This window comes from Herpailurus yagouaroundi, unplaced genomic scaffold (assembly GCF_014898765.1).
Source record: "Herpailurus yagouaroundi ecotype Mexico unplaced genomic scaffold, PumYag 142, whole genome shotgun sequence".
NCBI classification, from domain to species: domain Eukaryota; kingdom Metazoa; phylum Chordata; class Mammalia; order Carnivora; family Felidae; genus Herpailurus; species Herpailurus yagouaroundi.
The window spans coordinates 27,666,784-27,692,552 of NW_024412397.1; the positions used below are offsets into that span (position 1 = coordinate 27,666,784).

Sequence of the window (25,769 nt, forward strand, 5' to 3'; positions counted from 1 at the left end):
AAATTTGCTCAATTTTTAATTGGATTTTTTGGGTTCTTTTTATGAGTTCTTTATGTATTTTGGATATTAACCCCTTATTGGATACATGATTCGCAAATATTTTCTTCCATTAACATAGGTTGCCTTTTCATTTTGTCGATGGTTTCCTTTGCTTTGTGGAAGCTTTTTAGTTTGATGTAGTTGCACTTAGTGTTTTTGTTGTTGTTGCTTTTGCTGGTGGTGTCAGATTTAAAATAACATTGCCAAGGCCTGTGTCAAGGAGCTTGCCAGCATGTTTTCTTCTAGGATTTTTATGGATTCAGGTCTTGTGTTCAAGTCTTCACTCCATTTTGAGTTCATTTTTGTGTATAGTGTAAGATGTTGGTCCAGTTCGTTCTTTAGCATGTGGCTGTTCAGTTTTCCCATATTGAAAAGGCTGTCCTTTCTCCATTGTATAATCTTGGCTCCTTTGTTACGAATTAATTGACTGTATACGAGTGGGTTTATTTCTGGGCTCTCTATTCTGTTCCATTGATGTATATGTTTTTTCATGCCAGTACCTTACTGTTTTGATTATTTTAGCTTTGTAGCATAGTTTGAAAACAGGGAGCCTGATGCCTTCAGCTTTATTCTATTTTCTCAAGACTGCTTTGACTATTTGCAGTCTTCCCCAAATTATTTTAAAGGAAATCTCATGTATAATCTTATCCATAAATATTTTAATATGCTACTATAAGGATAGAAATCCTCTAAACTAAATAACGTACAAGGTTTATGTTAAGCCATTTTTATTTTCCTGGATTAGACTATATTTGGGTACTTTGAGGGCTTTTGTGTCTATACTCAATGGTAATATTGATGAGAGACTTCGCTGGTCCACATTGGGAAATGAGAAGAAATAGGTGGTATTCTAGGCTCCCTTTTTCATCAGGCTTTTGCTTAAAATTTGGTGGGATGAGTCTGACTCCCTGATGTTTAGAAAACAAAAAATTGCATATTTAAAAAATTTTGTCTTCAACGGATTTTTTTGTTTGCCTTCTAACACGTATTTAACTTAAAAAAAATTTTTTTTAAATCTTTATTTATGTTTGAGAGAGAGAGAGAGAGAGAGAGAGAGAGAGAGAGAGAGAGAGAAAGCACCAGCAGGGGAGGGGCAGACAGACGGAGAATCTGAAGCAGGCTCCAGGCTCTGAGCTGTCAGCACAGAGTCTGCCGTGGGGCTCGAACTCATGGACCGTGAGATGATGACCTGAGCCAAAGTTGGACTCTTAACCGACTGAGCCACCCAGGTGCCCCCCAAAACATTTTTAATGTTTATTTACTTTTGAGAGAGAGAGAGAGCGTGCGCGCGCGCACGCGTGCGCACACACCAGTGGGGGAGGGGCGAAGAGCGAGGGAAACAGAATCCTAAGCAGGCTCCAGGCTCGAGGCTCTGAGCTGTCAGCACAGTCTGACGCGGGGCTCAAACCCATAAACCATGAAATCATGACCTGAGCCGAAGCCGGAGGCCCAACGATTGAGCCACCCAGGTGCCCCCGTATTTAACTTTTTGGCTTATTGTTTTGAACAGCTTTTAAGAAACAGAATTCCATCTTTTCCTTGAAGGCTTGGTAGAAACTATTCATTAAGCTGTTTGGTCCAGGTAGATGCTTTTGGAAGTAGTGGGGGCAAAGATAATAGATCTCTTCTCCAAGTCAGGTTGCGTATATTTTTGTAGGAAGTAACTTTAAGTTATTAGAATATAGTTGCATGTGCTGTTCTCTTTGTTTAAAGAAATTTGCTTGGTGTTTGTGGTCTTTAATGTTCTTATTCTCAAGACTGTTTTCTTTCCCTTTTTTGGACATGATGTTAGAGACTTTTCTGTGTTTGCTATATAATTCATGCTTTTTTAATCTTTTAATTCTTTACTCTTTTTTTTTTTTTAATTTTTTTTTTCAACGTTTATTTATTTTTGGGACAGAGAGAGACAGAGCATGAATGGGGGAGGGGCAGAGAGAGAGGGAGACACAGAATCGGAAACAGGCTCCAGGCTCTGAGCCACCAGCCCAGAGCCTGACGCGGGGCTCGAACTCACGGACCGCGAGATCGTGACCTGGCTGAAGTTGGACGCTTAACCGACTGCGCCACCCAGGCGCCCCAATTCTTTACTCTTTTGAGGGTGTGCGTTACTGTTTCGCTTTTCTAACACTTACTAATTTTAAATTTTGTATTGTATGATAATAGAAGTATTTAGGGAGATGTTCTCCCAAGCTTTGGCTTACTTTATAAATTTTGAAGTGTAGTATTCTCTTTATTTCTTTTATTTTTAAAAAGTTTTTTGCTTTTAAGGTTTACTTTTGAGAGAGGGAAAGACAGCGGAGAGGGACACAGAGAGAGGGAGAGTTGTATCGCAAGTAGGCTTTATATTCTTGGAGCTTGAACTCACAAACCTTGAGATCATGACCTGAGCCAAAATCAGTAATCAGATACTTAACTGACTGAGCCACCCAGACACCCCTTTATTGTTTCTTTTAATAGTTGATTTTCAGTTTTGATTCCTTCAGCCTAGGAGTTAATTTAATCAATGTGTTGTAAGGAAGAGATCCACATATGTTCTCTCAGGTAAAAGGGATTTAATTATAGGGAAAACATGAATTCACAGGAATACAGTGCTACAAACTAAAGCCTCCTGTGACCTCTGAAATGGATAGGAATTAGAGTATTTTTCTAATTTGTCACATAACTTCTTTTACGGCTTGGCCACTCCTTTGATGAATTGGTATACATCTGGTAGTTTTTCTTTATCCATTCCTACTTATAAAAAAAGATGTAAGCTGTTTTAATATTGTAGTTGGGGGGCACCTGGGTGGCTCAGTTGGTTAAGTGCCTGACTTTGGCTCAGATCATGATCTTTCAGTTTGTGAGGTCGAGCACCACATTGGACTTTCTGTGGTCAGTGCAGAGCCTGCTTTGGATACTCTGTCCTCCTCTCTCTCTGCCCCTCCTCTGCTTGTTCATGTTCTTTCTCTCTCTCAAAAATAAATAAACATTTAAAAAAATATAATGTTGGCATAGACAGTGTTAATAATGTGATTTATCAGCTTCCCACTGTAGCTCCTTTCCCTACCGTATATAATACATCCTAGCAGATGGAGGATCTACAAAGTTTGTGTTGATCTTTACCATGGCTTCCAACCTATTAGAACTTCCCCAAATTCTGAACTACTTGCGCAGTTTCTGTCTTATGTTTAAGAGTTGAAGAGCAGGGGCACCTGGGTGGCTCAGTCAGTTGAGTGTCCGACTCTTGATTTCATCTCGGGTCATGATCTCACAGTTTTTAAGTACAAGCCTCGTGTTGATCTCTGCTCTGGGAGTATGGAGTCTGCTTGGGATTCATTCATTCATTCATTCATTCATTCATTCTCTCTCTCTCTCTCTCTCTCTCCCTCCCTCCCTCCCTCTCCCCCCTTTTCTCTCTGTCCCTCCCCGACCTGCTTGCTCTGTCAAAAAAAATAAACCTAAAAAAAATAAAGTTGAAGAGCAGTCTCAGAAATCTTCTTACTACTCATTGGGTATTGCATGTGAGTATCATGTTTACTTCCTTAATGAGGTGTTTTCTAAATGTAGCGCTTTTCAACTTGCCTTCACTCCTATAACTAATGTTCCAATTATATGTCCCAGCTTTAATTTTTAAAATAATTTTGTTACTTTAATTTGATAAATAAGGTTGATTTAAAGTTCCAGTCTTAATTTATATTAGCTTTTCTTTAGAAATCCAGATTGTTTATGTATGCTCTTAAAAATTAGTCATGCCAACACATTTCTAGTTCATAGAATTGCCTTAAAATCAGTTAACCAAGTATTTATTGAAATTGTGTAGAGCATATAGGAATTGTCACTGAAATTTTAGGAGACAGACTTTGGGAGGCAGCAGGGTGGACTGGATAAAGTCCATTTGAAAAAAATTACACTAAAAATTATACTAAAGATATAGACATTAGAGGTTGGTGTAGAACAACAGCTGAAATCCATTCTTGGTAGGATTCGTAGCAGGCCCACCTTACCTGGTGACAGCTGAAATTTGGTTGAAGACTGAGTTAAAAAAAAAAATCCCTTTAAGAAGAAATGGGATCCAGCAAGATTTGTCAAGAAAAATACACCCATAGAACTTGACTTAGCTCCATAGAGAAGTATCTTAATAGCAAATGCTAACTAGAGTAGAGTTTTTGCTGTTGTTTGTTTTTGAATGGAAATAGATGACCAGAGGGATGAAGTGACTTTTCCAGCATCCTGAGTTTTGATGCCAGGACTTGACCTACATGCAATTACTAATTGCTGTTATGAGGTTTTCCACAGGACACCACTGGCTCAAAGCCGTCCTTTTTCAGCAGTACTTCACCTTTGCAGTATTTTGCAATACAGAGAATGCCCTTTCCTGGTTTCCTTTGCCCTTCCCCAAACCAAGGGATTTTTTTTTTTTTTTTTTTTTTTTTTTGCTTCAGAATTTCCTGATTTCACATTCATGTGCCGCGTTCTTATCTCTTCCTTTTTGTTTATATATTTACAATAGTTAATAGAGCCAATTGCATTAGCATTCTTTGCCAGATAAAGTTACCATTGGAAAATAAATGATATGAGACCTCCCAGAAATTCAGTTTTGAGATCACAGCTTAGGGTGACTTTGTGTTCTTTTTTGTCATTTCTGTAAAACAAGTCTCCTTAAAGACTATCCGAAAATAAGGAGAGAAGCAAAGTAATGAATTCAGAGTTAGATTTCTTTAGAAAGTATCACAGATATATCTGTATGACTGCCTTTGTAGTGTTCTCATGATTTAATGTTGCTTACGCTACTGTAATAATATAAGCCAGCTTCAACTGAAGTATTAGGATTGGGGACTTTGGGAAAGGTGCCCTGCATTGTTGCTTGGGAAGGCATTTGGCAAAGCTGTCTTGGTCCTTTTTATACGTGAAACCTTGAGTAAACTGTAACTTGACATAGGCCAAGAATGTTCTTGTTTTTCATCATTGTCCATAGCATTGGGGTAAGATAGATAAAATCCTCATTTTAACATATGGAGGAAATGGAAGTGAGTTGAAGTGGAATGGCCATGGTATATGTTGCTGTTAGAGGATGATTTAGGCTGCGTAGTTCAGTGTGGTAACTGTGGGCTGCTGAGGCTCTGAAGCACTTGAAAGTTGTTAGTCCAAATGGAGATATGCTCCAAGTGTAAAATATACTGGATATTGAAGACTTAGTATTAAAAAGCATCTGAGACTTTTTTAAAAAAATGGATTACTTTTAAATCACAAAAATTGATTACATGGGGAAATAATATTTTTGATAAATAGGGTTAAATAAAGCATATGAAAAATTTAACTTTTACTGTAACTGCTAAATATTTAGAATTAAATATGTGGTTCCTATTTCAATTGGACAGTGCTAGTTGAGTATAAAAAATGGTTGCTAGGATTGCAGCTTCTAGGATTACAATGTTCTCTGATTTGTACAGTATAAAATACGGAGATATATGAAGGAGAACTATGATACAGCTTGTACATGCAGAGTACTTTGACATATTTAAATTTGTTTGCATTTTAGAAAACTAACAAGTATCATTCTTGACAACTATTTAAAAGCCATCCAGAGTTTAAACAATTGCTGCTGGGCTATCCATGAGACGTAAAAGTGCAGAACTGAGGACCTACATGAATCAGTACCAGCTGTAGGTATTGCCCCGCATACTTACCAGATTGGGAAGGAATCCCAGGTAGCTGTGGAGTGTGTAGCACTGAGGAGAGGTGGGCAAATAATCCTTAGGGACGATTTGTGAGGGTCAACTCAGATCTTACTCTTCTTTCTGACTAGATGGGGCACTTGTGTACCAGTAAATCTGACCCAAGTGTGGTTTAACCTCCCAAGTTCTGAGAATCACTAAGTAGATGGATGTAAGAGGCAGCCAGTTATTAAAAGTATATGCTAGGTTTTGTTAATAAATAGATGGCGAGATGTGAAGCAAGAACTGCTTGTAAACTTCATCTTATACCCAAGACCAAGTTAGCAGAGTGGCCTGGGGAGAATCTTGCCCTTTAAGATTTATGACCGATCCTTTCCTTGCTTTTCAGAGGTCTTTTCCTCATTGGATACTCAGCTGGGGATTTCACTTGTTTTAGAAGTGTGCTAAATAAGATGTATGTGAATTTTAGCTTTAATATTTAAAAATGACTTATTTTCTTACTGTTAGGGTCAGGCGTAAGGCAGGGTAAAGATAGGAGTCAGAGGCTAAAAAGTTTTAGCAGTCAAAGGCTTTATTTGGGAACTAAGGTTTCGGGCGAGGGTCTGTGACGCAGGGAGAGAGAGAGAGAGAGAGGAGTCAGGGAAGTCGCACCCAGGTGTGGTGGGGTGGGGTTTTTAAGCCGCAGCGGTTCCGGGTTTAGGTCCGGGTGGGCCTTTTTTGCGCCAGGTCGTGCTGTCGCTCGGTGATTGGTTGACCTCCAATTCGTTCTGGCACGCCACTGGGGGCTTTTCATTGGGTTGCGCTGGCAAGATGGCCGCCCCCTCTACTGTGGTTCCAAGGACATCCTAACACTTACGTGGTCTGTTCCTCAATAATTTGAGTTGGGATGAAAAATTCGTTGGATTTTGAATCACAATTTTGTCTTGATTTTGCAGATTTACTGCGTCGCCTCGGAAGTTACGCTTATAGTTTTTGCAAAAATCTAATTTTTTGTTTGGTTAACTTATGACAGTACTGTAACAAACATTACATTGTGTGTTGTTAGGGCTTACTTTTGAAAAGAAAATTTTCATTGGTTATAAATTTCATAGGCGTAGAGCAAATATGCGTTTACACTTGAGCATAATCAGATAATGAAGTGGTTAGTAGAAACCGATAGACCGTAGATTATCAAAATTAAGAATACAGCAAAACATAACACCATAACATGAATATAACTTGGACAGGCAGTGGCTCTATAAATAGGATCAGTTCTAAGTGGTATGTGAAAATGCTGGTTATTGGCGTATACCAGTTGATAAAATGCTGGTAAATCAGATTTTACAGTCTGTCTTAGTTGGATGGAGTTTTTATAAGCTTGGGGATGACTCTTGGCTTATGTCCTTTTTTTTTCCTTTCCTTTTAGAATATGGTTTCTAGCTTTAGGGTTTCTGAACTACAAGTGTTACTAGGCTTTGCTGGACGGAATAAAAGTGGACGCAAGCATGACCTCCTGATGAGGGCGTTGCATTTGTTGAAGAGTGGCTGCAGCCCTGCGGTTCAGATTAAAATCCGAGAATTGTACAGACGCCGATATCCACGGACTCTTGAAGGACTTTCTGATTTATCCACAATCAAATCTTCGGTTTTCACTTTGGATGGTAGCTCATCACCTGTAGAACCTGACTTGGCCGTGGCTGGAATCCACTCGTTGCCTTCCACTTCAGTTACACCTCACTCGCCATCCTCTCCTGTTGGTTCTGTGCTGCTTCAAGATACTAAGCCCACGTTTGAGATGCAGCAGCCATCTCCCCCAATTCCTCCTGTCCATCCTGATGTGCAGTTAAAAAACTTGCCCTTTTATGATGTCCTTGATGTTCTCATCAAGCCCACGAGTTTAGGTAAGTGTTAGAGAAATCAATTCCTTGTAGATGAGAGAATAAATAAAGCAAGAGGCTTTCAACTATTGATTAATGATTTGCTGTTACTACTATAAAATTGAGACATTAATGCCAAATAAATGCCAGATAAGAAATATTGGCAACCATGATGGAAATCTAATATAAAACTGTTCATTCATCATACCAGCATTCTTATGGCTTAGAACTCAAATTGCTTCTGTCTATATAGGAACAGATACAAATATTACTTACTGTCTGTAATTGGTATTTTGATGCTTTTACAGAGATTTAGTTTCTGTTTCTGTTAACAGGATTTATTGATGAAATAAATTGTTTGGGAGATGGCGTTTCATAGTTAATTTGGGAGATTTTTTTCCCCCCATCCTGGGAAAAACCCTTTTTATTTAGGTTTTTATTTCAAGTCATCTGAAAATTCTCTTAAATATATCAATGTGCTTTTTTCCTTTTGTTTAGCATTATGCTGGTGTATATCTTGATTGAGCCAGAAGGAAATTTTGAGGGGTAGGGCTTGTTAATGGGGTTGGTATGGCCTGATTGATGGTAAGCCAAGGTGGCTATGCTTTTCCCAGCTCCTTTATCCTCACTTTATCTTTCTTTCTTTTTCTTTCTCTCCCTCCCTTCCTTCCTTCCTTCCTTCCTTCCTTCCTTCCTTCCTTCCTTCCTCTTTCTTTCTTTCTCTCTTTCTTTCTTTCTTTCTTTCTTTCTTTCTTTCTTTCTTTCTTTCTTTCTTTCTTTCTTTCTTTCTTTCTTTCTTTCTTTCTTTTTAATTTTGAGAGAGAGTGAGCAGGAGAGGTGCAGAGAGAGAGGAGGATAGAGGAACCGAAGCAGGTTCTGTGCTGACAGCAGAGAGCCTGATGTGGGGCTCAAACTCACAAACTGGGATTATGAGCTGACCTGAAGTCAGATGCTCAACAGACTGAACCACCCAGGCGCCCCTCCCTCCCTTCTCCTCGCTTTGAATGTTTTTATTTAGCAATACTTAGCCAGACAGAGTAATGCATTTTATTCCTTCATTACATTCATTATGAAGTAAGGGTTCTGTGTTCATGTTTTATTATTTGTGCAAAGTCCTCTGAGTAGAATTATTGTATCAAAGAGTAAGAACATTTTAACTTTAAACTCTTGATAACCTATTGGTAAATTAGTTCCCAGAAAAGCTGTGCCATTAAAAAAAATTTTTTTTAATGTTTATATATTTTTGAGAGAGAGAGAGACAGAGTATGAGCTGGGGAGGGGCAGAGAGAGAGAGAGAGGGAGACACAGAATCTGTAACAGGCTCCAGGCTCTGCGCTGTCAGCATAGGGCCTGATCCAGGACTCAAACTCACAAACTGCAAGATCATGACCTGAGCTAAGTTGGCTGCTTTACCCAACTGAGCCACCCAGGCGTCCCAAAGCTGTGCCATTTTAAACTACACAAGCAAAATGAGAGAATGCCTCTCATTGCCTTTCTTCCTGCCTTTATTAGGTATTATTAAAAACAGATCTTGGCAGTTTCGACAGTCAAAAGCTTGTATCTTTAGATTTTTTATTTTTAAAACATTTTAATTGTTTATTACCCATTTAACTTTCTTTTATGATTTTACGATCATCTTTAACCCTTTTTTTTAAACTGGTTCATTTAACTGGTTAAAATGTTTCCATAATTCTTTTTATTTCTCCCTCTTGTCATGGTTTTTGGTTTATACCAGTGGACAACACGGCTCATTCCCATGTTTCTTTCTCAGCAGTTGTTGCGAGTTTATTTTTTGTATGTATTTTGAGAAAGATTCAGACTGGTAATATGCCTACTAGGAAGCCCTACCTCATGGGACTCCTCAGGAGTATGGCTAAGGTGAGGGTCTTACCTTGGGAGGTAAGAGGGTCTGTGGGGTTGTAGTTAACAGTGGAAGGTACTTAAGAGACATGATTGCATGCCTAGAAAGAAGACTGGAGAGAAGGTGAATCGTGTGTCTTCTGTGCTTATTAGCGTCAGTGGTGCACCAAGGGGTGAACTCTGGAGGGGCTTCGTGAGATCTTTTCTCATTTTCCTGCTTTGTTCAAAAATAGAAAATAGTTTTCTTGCTTTTCTGTATTTCAAGAGTTCTGTTTATCTTTATTTTTATGAACTTTATAAACTGATACTTGCTTTATCTACTTCAAAATTTTTCTTAATGTTTATCTATTTTTGAGGTGGGGGGGAGAGGGGCAGAGAGAGGGAGACACAGATCTGAAGCAGGTTCCAGGCTCTGAGCTGTCAGCACACAGCTGGACATAGAACTGGAACTCATGAACCACGAGATCATGACCTGAGCTGAAGTCAGACTCTTAACCGACTGAGCCACCAGGGCACCCTGATACTTGTTTTAAAATGAAGCTTAAACATTTCCGTACCCTACCTTCCCTAAAGAGAAGAAGTTTTCTTACTGTATATCATCTTATGTTAGATTGATAAAGCAGTGATCTGAGAAATGCTCTTAGATTTGGAGGCAGAAAGTTAGAAAATCCACATTAGTGTATAGTCTGCCAAATGAAAGTGGCAAAAATTTAATCATTTCCAGTAATGACCTTCAATTGAGAATTTTTCGTGTCATATTGTCTAAAGCAGCGTAATGACATCCAGAAGTTTTCTTAAGTTTTATTAATTTGGTTTTATAATATTGAAAATACATTATAAAAATAGAAATTCTGGGAAAGTCCTTTTGTTTGGAATCCTGCTATGGAGAAACCTATTTACATTTGGGAATTGAGAATTTAAAATCCTTAGGAGTCAAGCGATGTCAAATCCCTATTTCAAAGCACATACTCTTGACATCTGTAAGCCAGTCTGTGTATTCTTGTTTTTATATACAGTTGATTAGATGATTTTTAGGCCATCAGCATATTGTTAGGTAGGAAATTATTGACTACATGAAAGAGAATAGAAGAGGTAAAAAAAAAATGTCCTTCTAAAACCTCTTGATATTGAAGCCAATAGCCCTTTAGTATTGAGGGAATTGCTGTTACAGCATGGCACATACATTGATGCTTAAAGAAAGAACACAGGGTCCCTTGGTGGCTCAGCTGGTTAAGTGTCCTACTTGTGATTTTAGCTCAGGTCATGATCTCACAGTTTGTGAGATTAAGCCCTGCATTCGGCTCTGAGCTGACAGCACCAGAGCCTGCTTGGGATTCTCTCTCCCTCTCTCTCCCTGTCTCTCTCAAAATAAATAAACGACCTTAAAAAAAAAAAAAAAAAAAAAACCCCTAAAACAACCATCATATGTATATTCTATTTAATAAGATAGATTGTTACATAGTTTTGCAGTTTGGAATTATTTCCTTTAAGAATGGTTAAAATAAAAATACTTTAACATTTAAAATGAAAAACCGTGGCATCTAAAAAACATGAGTGTACACAATACTAAATGACACAGACAGCTTTTCTCCTTTTGTAAGACAGCTTCTTTTAAAGATGCAATCCTTTGGGATTTTTCTATTTAAGAAATTTGTGTTCAATCTGTACAAAAAGAATATATATAAAATATTAAGCTATAAAGGACATCAGTGAAATGAACACTTGTGAAACCACAATTTCGTTTTTTAAAAAAAAAAATTTTTTTTTTAAACGTTTATTCACTCCTGAGAGACACAGAGAGACAGAGCATGAATGGGGAAGGGGCAGAGAGAGAGGGAGACACAGAATCTGAAGCAGGCTCCAGGCTCTGAGCTGTCAGTACAGAGCCTGACATGGGGCTCGAACTTGCGAACCGCGAGATCATGACCTGAGCCGAAGTCGGACAGACACTCAACTGACTGAGCCACCCAGGCGCCCCCAACTTCCTTTTTTAAAAAGGAATATTGCCAATATCTTCAAGCCATCTCCTTGCCTTTTCTGAGTTAAATCACTATTCTGAATTTATGTTCCTCTTCTTTGCTTGTTTTACCATATGTGTATGTGCATTTTTTTTAAAAGTAATGTTAATTGACTTTTGAAATTAGGTGATGGTATATATATTCTTTTGTGGCTAGCTCTTTTTGTTCACTCTGCCTGAAAGCATTATATGTTGGTACATCTGGCTGTTGGTATTTTGTGAAATACCTTCAATATATTTTGAGCCTTTCATTCCTTAAAATCTCCTCATTTTGCTCTTCAGATTACAGAAGTAATTTATGCTAGTAATTGAAAATTCAATAGAAATATAACGGAAAAGGAAAGCCCCTCATAATGTCATCTGTTACTCAGCTAGAGTTGTATCAATAGTTAACTGTTTTTCTGCATATGTTGTGTCATCTTCTTTTCTCCTTGTTCATTTAAAAAGCTTTTTCTAACTACAGAGCCACTGTGCCACATTTCTAGCGAGAGAGGACACGATTCTACTTGTATGCTCTGTGAACACCACCTCCTGGAGCTTTGTATCATGATAATCTTTCTTAATTAACACAGTTTCTTGGAAATATAGATTTGTGGGTTACAGTAGATCTTTTATCTTGTAGATGTGCCATAACTTAACCAGTATTCTGTTGATACGCATTTTCAATTTTTTATTATTTATTTGGAAATATTTTGGTATCTAGCATGTGTCAGTCATTATTCTTGTAGTTTTTCATCATTGCACTGTTAACATTTTGCATACGTGGTTCTGAATACTCGTGTGCCTATTTATGAAGTGTAATGTGTCTGTGAAATTGTTGGGTCAAAGAGTTAGGAGTACTTAATATTTTGATATTCAACTTTTGGAGAGAATTTCAGCAGTTGCTTCAGAAGCCTTGTGCCAGTTTATAATCCAGTAGTATATGAATGTGTTGTTTTCTCTACACTGTCATCAGCATTGGTCTTTTAATTTATTATTGGTCTTTTAATCTTTAAAAGTTGAAAAATTAATGAGAATCAGCATCTTTTCATATTCTTAAATTCCCAAGTTATTAGGAAATAGTCATTAAGCTTCTGGGTACAATTAAACAGGTTTAAAGTGGTATGCACATTAATGGAAAGCCATTAAAGTAGAGTCTCACTGCTGAAGAATTTGGATACATTCAGACACTATACATATCATTTTTATTAACCCAGTTAACACATATATAATGAGGATGTCATTTGAATATGGTCATTGTAGTCTAATCGTGGAGAAGTCAGAAGTATGAGATGAGATTAGGAAGTTTGTTATGTAATTGGGGAGGTAATGTTAACATGAGAGTCAAGTAGCAATGAGGTATGTGCCTGTATGATGAAGCACTGTAAATTGTGTATCTGGAACTCAAATGTCAGCCTAAAGAATGGGGAAGGCAGTCAAGACTTGTTGGAGTAGGAGTGAGACTTTGAAGGATGAATTTGTCTACTTTGAATTGGTGGCGTTCATAGGAGAAGAAACACCAAGAGAGGGGAGAACTGTGAGTAGTCCCAGGAGTAGAAATGAAAGTGGCACAGTGGTGAGACCTCACTGAGGAAACTGCTTTTGAGTAGAGGACGCCTTGAGGGGAGACATTGGAAATGCAGGTTTGCTAGGGAAGAGGTGGCCATTGTTTTGGGGACCCTTCTAGATAAAGGGGTTTAGATTGGGCTCATTTGGAAGTAGGGCGCTGCTGAGCATGTCTGAGCAGAGGAGAGGTGGTGAAGGTGATGCCAAGGGTGACTGGCTCATTTCTGCTGGGAGATAGCAGAGGGGCAGCGTTGAGACTTTGCACAAACAGGTTTTGAATAGGATGGTAGTAGTGAAAATGGAGAGGAAGCCGTGAGAACATTTTAGTAAGCAGGACTTCATGACTAATTGGATATAGAGGATGAAGAAGAGGACTGGAAAGGGAATGAATGGAAAATTGGTGACTAGTCTCCTTTTCTAAAATTCTGAATTAGGGTTGCCTGGGTGGCTCAGTAGGTTAAGTGTCCAACTTCGGCTTGGTCATGATCTCGCAGTTCATGAGTTTCGTCTCTGTGCTGACAGCTCAGAGCCTGGAGCCTACTTTGGATTCTGTGTCTCCCTCTCTCTCTGCCCCCACCCACCCCCCTCTCTTTCAAAAATAAATAAACATTAAAAAAAATTTCTGAATTAAAGTCACTGTTTTTATAAGAAGCACGAAACCTCAGTACTCTACCCTCCCCTCGTGATCTTTGCAGCTGCTGTCTAGGGAAAAAAGTATTTTCATATTAAATATCACTGATGATTATTAATATAGTGATGGTTTCTGTTTAGATAAAATTCTTTTAAACGACTCAGGTTTCTGAGTAAATGTCATTAAATTAGAACAGTTTGGGTGTGTGTATAGGAGGATTATCATTTAAAAAGTATTCACATAAAACAATGAGGAGTGATAGCTATTTGTAAACAGTTGAATATTGGAATATAAAATCACTTAGGTGTTTATCGAAAGCATTCTATGTGCCTGTTATGTCCAGTGTGTTAAGAAATAAGTTATCAAAAGTGAATAATTTGTGAATATAGAACAGAATTCCTTATATTTCTTCTATTATAACTTTTTATATTGTTGTGTGTGTGTGTGCGTGTGTTTGTACATGTTGAAGTTGTTCCTTCTACTTTTGATGCAGAGATACAATGGGAAAAGAAGTAAAGTGAGTATGCTTTGATTGGCGGTGATGGTACAGTTAATTGATGGGTGACAGGGAAGCAGATAGCTCAGGATACAGATCTTAGGTAATGCGGTGTAATAAACTGATTTATTCATTGTTACTTTATGAGTTATTTTATTTACAAATAAGCTAGACTGAGCCATGATAATGCACAAAGCTGCCTATAAAACATCTTGGTTTCTCTCTTGTTTCCTGAGTGGGAAAGCCCCTGTTAACCTAGGCACTCACTGCTAGGAAGTATTCTTGACCAAATATAAACCAGTTTATCAAAAGGTGTCCATGTAACTTTCTGCGCTGGGGGAACTTGGGAGGTTTCCTGTTTCACTAAGAATATTTCACATTGTTAGGCATGTCACAGTATTTTCTACCTGAATATCTTACCAGGAAAAGTCATAATTATTGAATAGTTGGCAAAATGCATCTGTTGGACTGTATTTCTTTTTTCTCTTGAAATTTTGCTATCTCTTTCAAAACAGACACTTTTGGGGCACCTAGATGGCTCAGTCGGTTGAGCCAAAGTCCAACTTTGGCTCACGTCATGATCTCGTAGTTCGTGGGTTCAAGCCCTGCATCAGGCTCTCTGCTGACAGCTCAGAGCCTGGAACCTGCTTTGGATTCTGTGTCTTCCTCTCTCTTTGCCCTCCCTCACTGTCTCTGTCTGTCTCTTAAAAATAAAATATACATCAAAAAAATAAAAACAGGCTTTTTATTAGTAAAAAGCTTTTAATTAGTAAGACTTTTAATTAGTAAGACTTCTGGAACTGAAAATATTATCACATGTTTTCAGAATGCTTCCACATACATTATTGATTTGATCCACAAAATAGCCATTAAGAGGCAGCTGAGCAAAATGTTATTCCCATTTTAATTGAGGAGTAAAGAAGGACTTGGAAGATCTTATGTGAATTTCCTATATCACTTGGATAGTAACCAGTAGGGCTAGATGAGGATACGGGAATATTCTGGTCCACTAATGCTTCAAAAGGTGGAAGGAACCGATATCCATAAAGGTAGAGTAGTCATAAGTATTATGTCATATCAGCAGGCCTCGTCAGTTAGTTAATTATAAATGAAGCTGGACACAATGATAGAACTTGGAATTTACAAGATTAATGCTAAAATTACTTTATGAAATTGTGGCATAGTTTTACTTATTGCTGTATAAAACATTGTTTCAAAGTACAGTGATGTAAAACAACCATCTTATTATGTTCATGGATTTTATGTGTTAGGAATTGGAAGGACAGTGTGGATAGCTTGTCTCTACCCCAAGATGTCTGGGGTCTTAACTAAGAAGACTTTAGGGTTGGGGGTGACTTGATGGCTGGAAGCTGGGATTGCATCTTCACTCATGTGTGGTGGCTATGCTACCTGTTGGTTGGACTCAGCTTGGCTCTTGGCTAGAGTACTCGCATAAGGCTTCTTCCTGTGGTCTCTTTTGTGCTCAGGAGCAAGGAAGAAGTGCATGGTGTTTTTATGATCTAGCCTTGAAAATTATATACCATCACTTATGCCACACACTATCGATTAAAGCAGTCACAAAGGGACATTCAAGTTCAAAGGGAGGATAATAGAGACCCCACCACTTCACTGGAAGAATGTCAAGGTTATAAGAAGGGTGTGATGGAAGATATTGTTGTAGCTGTCTTTGAAAAACAGAACATACCTTATGGAGGTTTGTTTAAAAAAGAAAGGGTTTGAGTAAAGTCATACCTGATTCATGTCCCGGAGTCATGGTCTTTTTCATTTTTCATTTGCTGCTGTTAACATAAAAGTGTTCATGGGATCGGTGTAGATTTGGTTTTCTGATCCCAAGTTGGAGACACTGCTGGGTAGAAAATGTACTGTAAAACCTGCAACTTTCTGCTTGATATCCTGCCATTTTTTTTTCCTGATTTGTATTAAAATGACAGTTCAGCTAATAGATTTACGTTATGGCAAGTTTTGTGTGCTTTTGGCTGCTATTCTGTCATAAAATTGTCTTGTCGGTGTTAATACAAATTGGATTTTATTAGCATATGCACTGTTTTTTTTTTGTTGTAAGTTCCTGAAGTTCAGTAATGGTACACAATGATGAAACATCTTTTTTTTTCCCCCATAGAAACAGGGTAGTTATTTGGTATTATATTTTAAAGGACAGAAAATTGGGCATCAAATAAATTGGCAAAAACTATGTCAGAAAAAAGGCTCTGCAAAAACATGTTAAGATATAAACTGCTAACATGAAACTGCAGATTCTGTAAATTGTACATGTTGGCATATGCTGATTATGGAAGCATTCCAGTTTCAATGTAAGTTTCATGGTATATGGGTACTTTTCTGGGTAGGTGGACTCCAGTCACCCAGTCAAGGCCTCAAATACTGGCATTTGCACTGGGTGAATTGACCAAAGGTCTTGCACCTAGTTTTGCAGTTGTAGATATCTGACATTTTTAGTGCACAAAGAGTGGATCTGTCCCTGGGGAGACAGACCTAGGTTAATCAAGTTTATCAGAATGAAATAAGAATCACAGCCGTTGGGCAGAAATAACTGTATCCTTTTTGCCATTGTCACATCTTCTGCGTATGTTAAAAATCCTGCCTTTCAGTGCCATTCCTTTTGCTTTAAAGGGTTATCTTTTTAAGGAATTCATAAAAAACAATGTATTCTTTTACCTTTACCACTTATTTACTGTTTGTATTGGTTTTCATTCCTGAAAATTTGGTTTTGAATTTGGTATCATTTCTTTTTATCCTGGCAGTTTCCTTTACATTTCTTGTAGTACTTGCTTTCAGCAAATTCTCTTGGCCTTTGTTTATCTTCAAGTCATTATTTCACCCTGTTTTTGAAGGGTATTGAATTTTCAGTGACAGTTTTTCCTTTCACCGCTTTAAAGATGACTTCTGGCTTGTGTTGCTTCTGGTGAGAAGTCAGCCTTTATTTGTATTGTTTTCCCCTTGTATGTAATGTTTCTTTTTTTTCCTGACTGCTCTCAAGATTTTGTAGTCATCATTGGTTTTCAGTAGTTTGATTTTGATGTGACTAGGTAGCTTTCTTTGTATTTATTTTGCTTGAGGTTTGATCCTGTAAGGGCTTCCCCCCAATCAAGTAATATTTTTTCATTATTTCTGCAACTTTTTTTTTTTATTAACTGTTTGAAAATGCAGAGTGTGCACCTCTAATCTCAAAGTAAATGTTACTGAATTTGACAGTTAAGAGCTCATTGATGCCTTTAACTGTGGATAGAGAGTGGGAAATGGAATTTGCACAAGAAAGAGTTGAGAAGTGAATAGGAATTGAAGAGATGGACAGACATACTATTGTAGCTGCCTTTGTGTTTTTTGCCCCATACTTAGAGTTTTGTTTGACTTTTAGGCTTTCATCATAAATAGCTTTCCTTTCTCTACCCTCCTTTTTTATTTATTTATTTATTTTTTAATTTTTTTTTCAACATTTATTTATTTTTGGGACAGAGAGAGAGCATGAACGAGGAAGGGGCAGAGAGAGAGGGAGACACAGAATCAGAAACAGGCTCCAGGCTCTAAGCCATCAGCCCAGAGCCTGACGCGGGGCTCGAACTCACGGATCGCGAGATCGTGACCTGGCTGAAGTCGGACGCTTAACCGACTGCGCCACCCAGGCGCCCCTACCCTCCTTTTTTAAATGTGCTGGGAAAATATGAGCCACTTTATGACATGATTTCTAGGAGCATAATTGTTACACTAAACTATGCTTAAATAAAAATGTTTTACTCAAGTTAATGTTTTTCTTGATTTGGTGTGTCTTGTGGAAGGAAGTTTTCTGACACTGGGTATTCAACTGGCACCTTGTTTATTCATATTCGTGCATCAGGAAAACTGGCCACTCACACACACACGAGAGCCGTTTGACCTTTTCTTGTGTGTTGTTGCAGTACTTGTTGGGAAGCCGCCAGTCTCTATTAGCTTTTGCTTTGTTTTGTTTTAAAGTTCTTTGTGAAGGAAATACATTTCAGTTTTAATAATATAGTTAAGGATGACTTCATTAGGTAATTTTTTAAACTAGATAATCTGTATGCAAATAATTATTATATATCTTAATTTTTTCAACTTAGAAGCTAAAGTTTAAAATTTTATCTTCTATGAGTATTCTATGTAATGGAATATAAAGGCTCGAAAACAAAACAAAACAAAAGACCAAAAGACACCTAAATCTGGGATAGAGATCTGGGGGGAGTTTGTGACTTCTTCAAGTTTTCATTTGAGTCAGTAGAATGAAATGTAATTTTGAAGAGTTGTGTTGTATTTTGACCTTATTATAATTAGTCTGTTAGAGTAATGACTAAATGCTTAAAATTGAGCCTGCTTTAGAATGACTTTACTTTCATGATTCCAAGATGATTGCAATTTAGTACTTATTTTGGAGTTATTTTAACCATAAAAATTCCAGAATTTGGCAGACTTTATCAGAAGTGCATTGTTATTGCAGATGGTTACATCCTTGTACTTGTTTCGTTTTGGATATTGGAATGTTATCTTTTTTTTTCCTCCTCAGTTCAAAGCAGTATTCAACGATTTCAAGAGAAGTTTTTTATTTTTGCTCTGACACCTCAGCAAGTTAGAGAGATATGCATATCCAGGTAAGAAGAATGTTTGGAATATATGATGTTTCTTCATGAATGTTGTTACATTAGTCCACTAGGGCTGCCATTTACGAAGCACAACAGTGGGAGGCTTACACGATTGAAATTTATTTTCTCAAAATTCAGAAGGCTTGAAGTCCAAGATTAAGGCTTAAGTCAAGAGTTGGTTTCTCCTGAGGCCTCTCTCCTTGGTTTACGAGGATGCCTTCTTGCTGTATGTACCCACTTGACCTTTCTTCTCTGTGTCTGTGCATCTCTGGTCTTATAAGGACACCAGTTGTATTGGATTAGGGCCCCACCCTTATGACCTTATTTAACTGGAATTACCTTTCTAAAGTTCCCATCCTCACAAATAGATTGGTGGTGGGGGGGGTGGTTAGGTCTTCAATGTGAATTTGGTGGGGGAGGGAGGGGACACAGTTCAGTCCACAACAGTTGAACTATTGTTCCTTAAGTAAGCATAGTATGCGTTGACTAATGTTAGCCAAATATTTAATAAATACTCTGTATTAGAAAACAGTTTTAACCTTTGACTAAAACCTCATCCTACTTTTTGAATTCCTTTTTGGCAATAACTTTTTTAATGAAAATTTTATTCCAAATATAGCAACATAAAAAAGAATTTGTGACAACAGCCCAAAGTAGGATGTGTATAAACCTTATCATCCAAACTGAGGTACTTTTAAGAGTTAAAGTAGACATCATGTTCTTTTCCCAGAAAAATGAGTACACTGGAACTGTTCTGGGGTGCCTGGGTGGCTCAGTCGGTTAAGCATCTGACTCTTAATTTTGGCCCAGGTCATGATCTCACAGTTCATGAGTTTGAGCCCTGTGTTGGGCTCTGTGCTGACAGTGTGGAGCCTGCTTGGTATCCTCTCTCTCTCCCTTTGCTCCTATTCTACTCCTGCTTGTTTTCTCAAAAAATAAATAAACTTAAAAAAAACCCAAAAAACTGGGACTGTTTTGAGCTAGGCGGTTACCTGGGCCATAAAATTAGCAGAAATCAGAAAACAATTATGAAAAATACTTAGCTTTGCCATTTAGAAAAATTGGAGAACCTTAAACACATTTATGAAGAACAAATAAACTAAGATGTAAGAGGAAAGAAAAGGAAGTATGTAGTGTATACTTTTCCAATTAAAAATATAGTCATCTTAGGTGTCAATAACATGACTCTTTGAACTTGTGTTCTTAAAGATACAGTATTAGAAAGCAGAGGCTCTAGGAGGTTAAATGATTTTCTGGGATTGTAAGGTTAAAAGTAGAACAAAGAATTGAGCAAATTAGAGGTTTTTTGCCTCCTTCCAGCTGTTCATTAGAAAGCTCGTCTTCTCTGAGATGTTACTAATTTACAAAAATAAGGTCTGTAGTTAGATTTTGGAAATTCTGTATTTAGCCCAATTACATAAGTTCTTTACAGTTGGACTTTTTGGTCTTTACTATCTTCATGTGCATTGTCAATCTCCCAAGATGGTGAATCCAAACTTAGGGGCCTCATGTCTCCTTTAAGCACACTAACTTCTTGAGGATGCTGTTTTTCTGTAGAAAAGTCTGGGAGAAAATTTTAGATTCCTTCATTAGTCATATCACCCTTATCAATATATATAGGGAGAGAGTGCTGTTGTCAGAATCTCAAAATGATTGTTATGTTCTGACCCTGTAAAGTTTGAGCTCTCAAAGAGTATTGCATTAGATAGACTGCCTCTTCCATGAAGGGGGAAAGTGTTAATAACTAAGTAAAAAAAAAAAAAAAAAAAAAAAAAAGACAATGTAAGGATTAGTCCAGATGATCCAACATCCAAATAATAGTTTCAGAAAACATGGAGAAAATCATCAAAGAAATAAAATGGTTCCTTCTCACCAAGGGCAAGACATTGCAGTGAGTTTTTGTACATTAGAAGTGCTTTAAATCTTGGGGATTTAAACCAACTAACAAATAAATAGACTAAATTAAAACTTTAAAAATTATGTTTATATTATTAAAATTATATTTTTTAAGTGTTTTTTAAAATTTATTTTGAGAGAGAGCGTGCATGAGTGGGGGAGGGGCAGAGAGCGAGAGAGAGAGAGAGAGAGAGAGAGAGAGAGAGAGAGAGAATTCCAAGCAGGCTCCACACTGTCAGCACAGAGCCTGCTGCAGAGCTTGAACTCCCAAACTGTTGAGATCATGACCTGAGCTGAAATCAAGAGTCAGCCACTTAACCTACTGAGCCACCTAAGGTGCCCTAAAATTATATTTCATACCTAAAACCGTATCATTAAGTTTTGTTTGTTATTCATTGATGATCCTTTGCTTGATATCAATGTTTACTGTTTATTAGGTACAAAGCATATATTATAAAACATGACCTTTTTCTACAAGTTGGCTTGCAGTCTTGTTAGTGAACCAGCTCATATATATAAAATGATCTTGGCATTAGAAGGTGTCATGAAAAGATCCAATTTCAGTAATTACAAATAACTACTGATATATAGGAGGGATGAGGTTACTGTTAACCTTGGTGGTCTTGGAAAGCTTCAACCAAGTGTTGGGTGGGTCTTCGAAGGAAGGAAATTCTTTAGAGTAAGTAGATTTATTTATTTTTTAATGTTTATTTTTTGTGAGAGAAACAGCGAGAATGCTTGAAAGAGCATGGGGGAGGGGCAAAGAGAGGGAGAGGGAGAGCGAGTCCCAAGCAGGCTCCAAGCCCAGCACAGAGCCTAATGTGGCACTTGATCCCTGGACCTTGGGATCACGATCTGAGACGAAATCAACAGTCAGGCACTCAACCAAATGAGCCACCCAGGTGCCCCTTGAGTAAGTAGGTTTCTTTTTACGTTTATTTATTTTGAGAGAATGCCAGCGGGAGAGAGGCAGAGAGAGAGAGAGAGAGAGAGAGAGAGAGAGTAGGCTCTGTGCTGTCAGCGCAGAACCTGATGCGGCGCTTGAACTCATGTACTGTGAGATCATGACTTGAGCCAAAGTCAAGAGTCCAATGCTTAATTGACCAAGCCACCCAGGCGCCCCTAGAGTAAGTAGATTTAAAGATACAGATTTCAAGATACATTTTTAAGTGAACAAAAACAAGGCATCAAAATGTGAATAATATACAACCAATTGCCCTAAAAAGGTGTGTGTGTGTAATTTGCTTTAAGTGCCTAGAATATGTCTGGACAAGTATGATCAACTGCCTCTGGACAGGGGAATTGGATGGCCAGGGCCAGAGCTGGGATAGTCTTTTCCAGTTTATATTCATTCTGTATCTTTTTGAACTTCGAACTATGTGAATTTATTAAGTAGTCAAAAAATGAATGACCAAAATTTAAATAATCTCAATTAAAAACTTTGATAATGTTCTGGAGATGGATACTGGTGGTGGTTGCACAACAATGTGAGTATACTTAATGTCACAGAATTATACACTTAATGGTTAACATGATAAATTTTATCTTATGTATGTTATGTATAAAATTTTTTAAAAAACCTAAGACTATTTATAACCCTCCTTCCAAAGGAAAAAAAAATAGATCGAACATACACATGTCTAGACAACATCCAGTGTTTACTGAGTTGTGTAATAATACAGTATCTCCTTCATCCTGATAAATGGAAGTGAAAGTTTGGTACCCATTAAACAGCCTCAGTGATTATCAACATTTTGGCAGTCTGTATGTGGACACCCCACCCCCTCACCCCCCCCCCCCGTTTTTCCTGAAAGATTTTAAAGCAGATCACAAGTATTATATAATTTCAGCTAGAAATATCTCAAGACACATTTCAAATAAATTCTTAATCTAATCACAGTAAAATTAATAATCCTTTAATATAAAACAATGGCTAGCTCCTATTCAGATTTTCTCGGTTGTTTTAGAACTTAAACACAGCCATGTAATTACTTTTGACTTCTTTATCTCCGAAGACTTTAAAAAACTTTATACTTTGAAGTGGTTATGGATTCATAGAAAAGTTATGAGAATATACTCTTTACCCAGCTTTTCTTAATAGTAACATCTTGCATAACCATAAGAACAGTTATCAAAACCAAGAAATTAATGTTGGTATAATACTGTTAACTATAAATTTTATTCAGATTTCACCAGTTTTTCTGCTAATGAACTTCTTTTGCTAGATCCAGTCTAAGATACCAAATTACATTTAATTGTTATGTCATTCTAGTTTCTTTCGGTATTTGACAGTTTCTTAGTTTTTCCCTATTTTTCATAACTTTTGATAGTTTTGAAGTGCACTGGCCAGGTATTTTGTAGAATATTTTTCAGTTTTGGGTTTGTCTGATATTTTGTCATGAGACTATGCGTTTTTTGGCAAGAATACCTCAGGTTATATGCCCTTCTTAATGTATCATATCAGGCTACGTAATATTGATTGCTACATCTTATTTTTGGTGTGTTAATTAACCTCGATCACTTGAGTAAGGTACCCTTTACTAGATTTTGGCACTAAATCTAAGTTGGAAAAACTAAGTTGCTGGTTTTTCCTTTGTTAGTAATAAATCTTAAGGGAGATACTTTGAGACCAGGCACCTGTTCTGTTTCTCGTCAGATTTTTGTCCACCAATTCAGAATTCTCTGATGGACCTTTCCTTCAGCAGTTACTTTGTCCTAAACGTTCTGTGTTCAATGGTGTCGTTTTCTGTTGTCCTTACTCTTTTTCACATTACAGTCATTCTTTTGTTAGGAAGAGTTACCCCTTCTTTCCCATTTATTCAGTTATTTACTTGTATCCGTGTAGGCTCTTGAGTATTCTGGATTATAATGCAGCACTATGGTAATTTATATTGTTCAAACTGCCTTACCTTTGGCCATTGGCTGTTCTTTCCGGTTGGCTCTTGTGCTCTTTGGTATGTCTCCATCTGTTTCTGAGCACTCTTACTTTTGGGCACCACAGGATGCTTCAGTTCATTTTGTCATTTCTCTGCCCAAGTTCTGGAATTGATCACTTCTCCAAGGAACTCTGTTTCCTCTCTTACAATGCTTCTTACTATCCTCTTTGAAAATAGTAGTTCATTGATTCTGTAGCATATTACACATTCTGGATTTGGATCCAGATGCACTTCTTGTGGTGTCATTTAACTTCTATGCCTGTGGTTCAAAATGCTTTGCTGCATATTAGAATCACATGGGGGGCTTTTAAGGCTCTAAATACCCATGTTTCATTCACGCCAGTTCAATTAGAGAATCTCTGAAGATGGAACCCAGTTTTTCAAGTTCCCCAGGTGTTTCCAGTGTTTCACAAATTTGAGAATCACTGTTGTGCATCCAGCTTCCCCCCTTGCCTGTAATGGTAGTAAGGTCTAAATGAGGCTCTAATACATTCAGGTTTGGGTTGGTTCTTTTTATATTATGTTTGGTGAAGATTGATCAGTGAGTTCAGCTCTCTTGTTGGTTTTCACACTACCCCTTCCACTTGCCTCTCTAATCAGGCCGACTCAGCTCCTTACACTTACATGTTCCCGGGAATCAGTCTGTGATTCTCTTCTCACTACTCCTTGATAGTATCCGTGAATGTGCTTTGTTGTTTTTATGTTGGTGGTTACAAAATCTCTGCTTTGCCCTGGAGTCCTTACTCACTGCCCTGTTTTGATGACTCACAGGCACATCGAACACAGCACATCCAGAATTGAACTTGCCTTCCTCCCAAACCTGCTTATTTGTCTTTTGTTCTTTCACTCATTCATTTAGTCTCACGGCAGATATTTATTCACTATCTATGATGATCCAGGCACCAGGGGTGCAATGTTGAAAAAATAAACTGGCTTCAAGGAGATTTTTGCTTGGTATATTTTCTCCTGTTGCCCATTTCATCAGTGCCATAGGATCTGCCCGGACAGAGCCCTCGTATTATCCCACACTGCCTCCACCACATCTCATCAGTTTGCTGCTCTCCACTGATCCTTCTTTTATGTCTCTTTTGTGATTTAAAATTCGATGCAACTCTCCCCTTGAGGGAGCTAGCATGGTCTTTAGAGTTATACCAGTTGGAATCGGAATTCTGGCTCAGCCACTTAGGTCTGGATGCCCCTAGGTGGGTAAGTTATTAAAGCCTGTTGAATCCTACTTGTACAGTGTGTAAAATTGGAAAGATAATCACCACCTCGCTCTGTGGTTGGGGCGATTGAATGCCAGAACTTGCTTTACCTTTTAACCTGCTGAGTAGCAGCAACGTGAAGCCAGTGGCACCATTCCAAAACCTGGGTCCAGCCTAGATGGTCCCCTTCCCTTATCCTACCTTCTTGTAGCCAGTCACTGAGTTCTGTCACGTTTTTATGCCTAAATATCACTCAGTGATGTTTCTGTTGAAATAGTTTTCATCTTGGCCTATGTAGTTGCAGTGGTCCCCTGACTCTCCCAGCTGATCCTGTGATCTTTCTAAAGCCCACTCCGTTTTCTCTCTCTTCTACTGAAAAACCCTGGAGTGATACTTTGTGAAGTCCACACTCTGTTGCCTGGCAGTTGTCTCCAGCTTCTTGTGCCGCTCATCTTCTGTATCCTCACACCTCCCTGGCAGCTTATACTCCCGACTGGGCTGTCACAGCTCTGTCCCTTTGCATATCCTCTTCCTCCCTGTCCTAGGGCATATCTTAGGACCAGTTTAAAGCTTAGCTCTTCTATGATGCCTTTCTGGATTTCCCCCAACACACACTTTGTCTCTCATTGCACTTTGTACTTAGTTTCTATTGAAGCCTCCTTGCGTTTATTTGAGTACTTGAATTTACAAACTTGATGAAAGCAACACCTTACTCATTTTCATATTCTTAAAGCCTGTCACAGTGCCTGGCATATAGTAATTCCTGCTTCATATGGATGGGATGGACATGTGAAAGTTCCTAGACCAGTGACTGGTAGAAACTGAATGTCAGAAGATGCTTCCTCATTACTCATCATGTTTGTGAAGATATATAGCCCATTGCATTTCCCAGTTGATGTTAATTTCCCATCCTGGAATAAAGTATAAATCCTTAAACAAGCTATTTAAAACCCTTTATATCATTCTCCCATTTATCCTTGTAGTTCTGTTTTTTGCCGTTTCTCTT

At 37.9% G+C, this 25,769-nt stretch overlaps 1 protein-coding gene across 8 annotated transcripts in view; it reads left to right on the plus strand.

Annotated features, from left to right (window-relative positions):
• PIAS2 (protein inhibitor of activated STAT 2) overlaps nt 1–25,769 on the plus strand; it is a 96,949-nt gene that overhangs the window by 22,490 nt on the left and 48,690 nt on the right. For 5 of the 8 annotated variants that reach the window (XM_040478894.1, XM_040478895.1, XM_040478900.1 and 2 more), the window contains exons 1-3: nt 3,492–3,539; nt 7,099–7,573; nt 18,651–18,735. In XM_040478894.1, the coding sequence (XP_040334828.1) occupies nt 7,102–7,573; nt 18,651–18,735 (557 nt within the window). In that variant the 5' untranslated portion in view covers nt 3,492–3,539; nt 7,099–7,101. Of the gene's footprint in view, nt 1–3,491; nt 3,540–5,662; nt 5,682–7,098; nt 7,574–18,650; nt 18,736–25,769 lie in introns of those variants that run through there. The other 3 variants (XM_040478896.1, XM_040478897.1, XM_040478898.1) reach the window with 2 other exon arrangements.